Here is a 6391-nt window from a genome sequence, read left to right as displayed (position 1 = left end):
AAACGAAAGTGGCCCGTTCGTGTTCATCCTTAATATTGAAATGTAAGTTGTATTTTATGATAATACATTTATAACATATATAAAGGTTGAGGATGAACACGGATGCGGCCACTTTTATTTTTGACAAAAACCATCTGAAAAATTACATTTTTCGGCATATTTGGTAGATTTTTCATATTTCAGCTTGATTCGGTGCGTTTTTTATGACTAAATCAGTTAAAATCTTTCACTTAAACTAATTTATTTAAATGAAAAAGACACTTAAGTGTTTTAAAAGTGGTAAAAATCTTTCGTCAGATAAACATTAAATTTGAGGCCAAAATCGGTCCTTACCGGACCTACTCCTTTAATAGTTTGACTGTTGAAGATAATTAAGTTCTCAAATGATACTGAAACTAAAAGTGTTTGTCCCTACTAAATTGATTACAAAAAAACTTTAACGGTAAACAATCTCTTTGATTGACCTGAAAACAGATCTTCACAGCTACGTGTATTGTCAGTGTGCATTTAGCCTGTAATTCAGTGGTTGTCGTTTGTTTATGTGTTACATATTTGTTTTTCGTTCATTTTTACAGAGGATGACCTTGAGGTCACTCCGATGTATTGTTATCCACAGGGACTCGGTTAGCAGATTAAAATTTTGTAAATCAATGTTTTTAATTTATTTTTCATTATTTACTGTCTATTTGCATTACTATATTAACGTTTTTAAAGTTGCCATCACCATTTCTTTGTTTTTTGGCAATGTGCAGTTTACTATCCATATCCTTATATTGAAAAACCTAGGTTTTTTCAATATAAGGATATGGATACTAGTTTTTCAATATAAGGATATGGATAGTAAACTGCACATTGCCAAAAAACAAAGAAATGGTGATGGCAACTTTAAAAACGTTAATATAGTAATGCAAATAGACAGTAAATAATGAAAAATAAATTAAAAACATTGATTTACAAAATTTTAATCTGCTAACCGAGTCCCTGTGTTGTTATCGCTTAAATTTCCGTCATTCATAAATTCTAGTCAAATTAGTTTTGGGTTTTCAACACCAGTGAAAAAAGTGCATTTTCATACCTGCGATTTCTGTTCTCCGGTTGTACGATATTTCAACAAATTATGGAATCATTTCAGTTGTTGATTTAGTGGTGAAAATTTGACTGAATTATATCTTAATAAATACGATTTTATATGTTTAATTGGTTTTTCAGAAAGAGGTCAGGTGCTCTTGTTCATTCATAAAATTATCGTTCATTCATAAATTTATCGTAAAATAAAAATCACTACACAGGTTATACGTGTAGTGTAAATGACCACCTGTAATCTAAAAATAGCGGTCTCACTAATAACGACAAGAAGAACTTTTAGCGACAAGAAGCGTCAAGAACGGACAAGAACAATAAATTAAGCGACAAGAAGACTATTTAGCGGAAACTTCTCGTACCGCATGAGGATGACACATATCAAATGAACAATTATGTGTGGGACTTAGTTTTAAGAAATGATGTCAAAGTAACACTATGAAAATATTTTTAGTAAGCTGAAATATATTTTTTTTTACATGTTTATGTCTTGTAAGTTATTTTATTTCTGTCCCATTTTTCAACATTAGCGTCTCGAAAGGTCAAATGTTTTAACTGAATGGTTAATTTAAATTAATTATGAAAATTGTTAAAATTAAATGAATAAAAGTAATTATTGCCCAGTTACAAACACTACCCGGGGATAATCCATAATTACCCCCAACTTTAGCCTGGTAAACTTGTTGTCTCCTTGTGAAATATAAAACATATTAAAAATGATTTCCTGCTTAAGTCTTTTATTGATATAAAGTCAAATCCTTCTTGCTTTTCACTAGACAACCATGTCCTGTCAGGTTTAATTCTTATATATGTAGATGAAAAATAAAAGTGTCCCAAAACATTATCATGGCAGCAATTGCTTTTACAGCCTTTAAGGCTTTGATTTTTTTACAGAAGAGTGTCCACCATGCACTTGCACTGCACTATAATAATAGTAGAATAGAATTATCATATTTAAGGAATGACTGTAATATTTTTTCTGTCTATTTGAAATAACATAAAAAATTTGGTGCACACTGAATAACGCGCGTAGCGGGTTATTTAACAGTGTGCACCACATTTTTTATGTTATTTCGAATAGACAGAAAAAATATTACAGTCATTTCTTATAATTTAATTCTAAATTCCATTTTAAACCGTAGAAATCCATGAAAAAACGTTGATGACGTCACGGTCACATGTCTAAATTATGTCTATGGGCTCATAACAAAATAACGTCAGCCAATCAGAAGACGCGTTACATCCAAAATTAAATTATATACAAATAGATGAAAATGATATTTATCGGTCGTCCAACTGTCTATATCAATCTGCTCAGCTCTTAATAAAACTCCATATCACGGCTTTGTGACGTCAAATACGTTGACCTGGCCTTAATAACTTTGACCCGGACATATCAGCGACGTCATAATGTTTGAACCGACGTTGATAAGTTTGACCCGAACTTATCAAATCAACTTCCGGTTGCTGGTGAAACTAAGACAATACTTCCAAAAGACGCAAATGCAGCCCGATAAATCGATTATCAGGTTATCGGCATATTAATATTGTAAAATATCAGCTGCTCGACATAATATGAAGGCTTTTTGATCTCGTTCGCTGCGCTTACTCGACAAAAAGCTTAATATTATGTTTTCTGTGACATGTGCTTTTGACCATCCACAAGAACCTGCGGTCATCCGATGTTCAGTACTTCAGTACTTTGATTTTACATTAATAAGGCCGTTATTTTTCTCGTTTGAATTATTTTACATTGTCTTATCGGGGCCTTTTATAGCTGACTATGCGGTATGGGCTTTGCTCATTGTTGAAGGCCATACGGTGACCTACATGTATAGTTGTTAATGTGTGTGTCATTTTGGTCTTTTGTGGAAAGTTGTCTCATTGGCAATCATACCACATCTTCGTTTTTATATTTAGCTTGAACAATTAGATGCTCAAAATCGAATCAGAATGTTTCTCATGTAGTCTTTGTGTTTATGTCGACGCAGGTAGACATTTGACAAATTTATGATGGCAGAACAATTCCATAAAAAAGGTCTAGTCTAAATTATTTTTTTATATATCTTAATTGAAAAATTATATTTGCAATTCTCCTTTTCTAATTGAAGACACATTACACCATATATGAATGAAAAATAATATTTGTAATTCTCCGTTTCTCAGACACATTACACTATATATGAATGAAAAATAATATTTGCAATTCTCTCGGTTTCTCAGACACATTACACTCTATATGAATGGAAAATAATATTTGCAATTCTCCGTTTCTCATTGAAGACACATTACACCATATATGAAATGTGACCTTGAATGACAAAAGGTCAATAGAATCTGGATATGGGATGATCGTCTGCTTTGTGTCTTCAGTGTTATACCAATTAACTATAATATTTATTATAAGTTGAAACGGGTACTCTGTTTTGTAAGCGATATTTTAAAACATCAATAGGTTCATTTTGAAATATCATACTGGTACATGTAACACATAGAAATGGGGATTAGTTTAGATAATTTACAAAACATACATTGACCCGATCTTCATAGACATCTGTAAATAGCTATGAGTATTTATCAAGCTTATTTAGGGTACCATTTATAAAAGGAGTTCATTAAATATTCATCCAGACGATACTAATATAAATGGATTAATTGCATATTTAAATATTTACTAAGGTCTGACAGCACTGAGATAAATGGATAATTAATTAGTATATTTAACTGACAGAGATGGATTTATTGCATAATTATCAAATATATAATGGCAAACATTAATTAATTGCATAAATTTTCAGTAAATTCTGAAAAATGGGTAAACAACATAACTATCTAGTATATGCTGGCAGGAACGGGTTAATTGCATAATTATCCAAATTATACTGACATAAAGATTAATTGCATAAAATTTTCAGTAAATTCTGACAAAAATGAGTTACCTGCATAACTTTCTAGCATATGCTGGTAGAAATGGGTTTTTTGCATAATTATCCAAATTATACTAACATAAAGATTAATTGCAAATAAAATCAGTAAATTCTGACATAAAAATGAGTTAACTGCATTACTCTCTAGTATATGCTGGCAGAAATGGGTTAATTGCATAATTATCCAAATTATACTAACATACAGATTAATTGCAAAAAAAATCAGTAATTTTTTTAAATTTGCGAAATCAATTGCTTAGGAATAACAAGTTGAAATTCACTCATGTTCTTTGTCCTTTCTGATTTTGCCTTTCTACGGTGATATAACACATCGTCAACTAAAATGAAATCACACGACTCCAATAAAATACGGCGAGATTCTTTTTGTGAATCTGGCAAAACATCATCTTCTAAATATGCAATGATTTTCTTTAAATCGCTATCTTTCCGTTGTAACTTTTTGATGTTAGAGGTATTTGCACCAACTTGAAAATCGCGCAAAGTATTAGCAAGTTGTTCAACGTTCTGATTATTTCTGCCAAATTTCTTTTTGCGATTATGTACATAAGAGTCTGACTCGTCCGTATCGGCATCATATGGATCATTTAGCGAGTCATGCTCGTCAGTTTCTACACTGTATAAATTCATTTTAGTTGACGATGTGTTATATCACCGTAGAAAGGCAAAATCAGAAAGGACAAAGAACATGAGTGAATTTCAACTTGTTATTCCTAAGCAATTGATTTCGCAAATTTTAAAAATTGCTCATGACTCCCCATTAGGTGGACATAGTGGAATTCAGAATACTTTAGACTCTGTTAGAGAGCGTTATTATTTTGCGCGAATGGGTAAAATAATTAGTGAATACGTGCAATCTTGTCATGAGTGCCAGTCACGTAAAGTTAGCAATTTAAAAACGAAAGCAAAAATAGAAGCATATCCTACTCCTAGTGAACCATTTCAAGTATGGCAAATGGACATTTTTGGACCACTTGTTTCATCAAATAATGCCAATACATACAATTTTACAGCAGTTGATGCTTTCAGTAATTTCTTGTTTGCTGTGCCATTAAGAAATAACGATGCAATATCAGTTTCTCAGGCAATTTTCAATTCAAGTTTTCTGTAATTTTGGTGTGTGTAGCACGGTTATTTCAGACCAAGGATAAGAATTTATTGCCAAATGTACAATGGAAGTTTGCAAAATATTGAATGTAGAGCAAGAATTTACACCTAGTATGATGCATTACTGTTTGGGTCGCTGTGAACGTACACATCGTGCCTTAGCGGAGCGTTTAACGCCTTATGTTTTAGACAATAAACAATGGGAAGAAATGCTTCCTGGAATAGTATTCTCAATCAATAGTTGTGTACATTCAGGATCAAAATACTCTGCTTTTGAAATAGTCTTCGGGAAAAGGCCAAATTTTCCGTTATCGCCTTCTTACATAGTTGATTTTAAAGACATTCCGAAAGATGTAAAAACCTATATTGAGAATTTGGATGCCCGTTTGAACATTATTCGAGAGCATGTAAATTTGAATACCCTTGTTGCTCAACGGAAAATGGTAGAGATCGAAAATAAAAATGCACATGAACTAGATTTGACTGTAGGCGACAATGTTTATTTATCCAGAGAGCCCGTTGGACAAGGCAGGAAATTTCAGCATATTTATGATGGACCGTTTACTGTAACATGTCTTCCGAGTGCACATCTAGTTATTTTAAGAGATCCAATAGGAAAGAGAAATTTTCGCCGTCCCGTGCACATCAATAGATTAAAGCTTGCACATATACGAGTGCCCTTACCAGCACCTTATTTTAACCTACAAACCGATGAAAGTGAAAATTCTAGCAGTAAGTCGGATAATAGTTCTAGCTCCGTTGACAGAGACACCTCGGAGAATTCTAAGTCTATTTCTACAAATGTTACGACAGAAAGTGACGCCCCGGATACAGATGTGGTTTCTCAACATGATACTACAAATTTAAATAGACCAAGAAGGAATATTCAGAAGCCTGTGCGGTACCGTGATGATAACTATATAGACCCCGATAAAATAGTGGATTCATGCGAAAACAATCAATTGAAAGTAAAACGTATTCTTGCCAAGCGAAAAGACGGTGCAAATTTCGTTTACTTGATTCAGAAAGTAGGAGAACCAGCACAGAATGCAATATGGCTCCCTTTATCAAAATTACCACCCAAAGCACAAACCTTGCTACTTTCAAGACCACCGCCTTTGATGCAGTAGTTATATTTTTAGTAAAATTTCGCATGGTGATGATTGCATCGCCAAACGATTAGCTCAAGTCAAATATGTCATATATTGAAAAGTTATTCCAATGAAACAATCAGAGTGCCGTAGATGAAATTTGATAAA

The 6391-nt window shown here is 32.7% G+C and overlaps 1 protein-coding gene across 1 annotated transcript; it reads left to right on the top strand.

Moving 5' to 3' along the window:
• The first annotated feature begins 5197 nt into the window (after positions 1 to 5197).
• On the top strand, positions 5198 to 6262 carry LOC134694500 (uncharacterized). Its single transcript, XM_063555512.1, has one exon. The coding sequence runs from the start codon at positions 5198 to 5200 to the stop codon at positions 6260 to 6262; it is 1065 nt and encodes a 354-aa protein (XP_063411582.1).
• The last annotated feature ends 129 nt before the right edge of the window (positions 6263 to 6391 follow it).

The sequence above is a fragment of the Mytilus trossulus genome, chromosome 13 (assembly GCF_036588685.1).
Source record: "Mytilus trossulus isolate FHL-02 chromosome 13, PNRI_Mtr1.1.1.hap1, whole genome shotgun sequence".
Taxonomy (NCBI): Eukaryota; Metazoa; Mollusca; class Bivalvia; order Mytilida; family Mytilidae; genus Mytilus; species Mytilus trossulus.
This window is presented reverse-complemented; position numbering and strand designations above follow the sequence as displayed.

Excerpts from the sequence above, each read along its gene's own strand:
- LOC134694500 (XM_063555512.1), top strand. The coding sequence starts at position 5,198 with ATGGAAGTTTGCAAAATATTGAATGTAGAGCAAGAATTTACACCTAGT.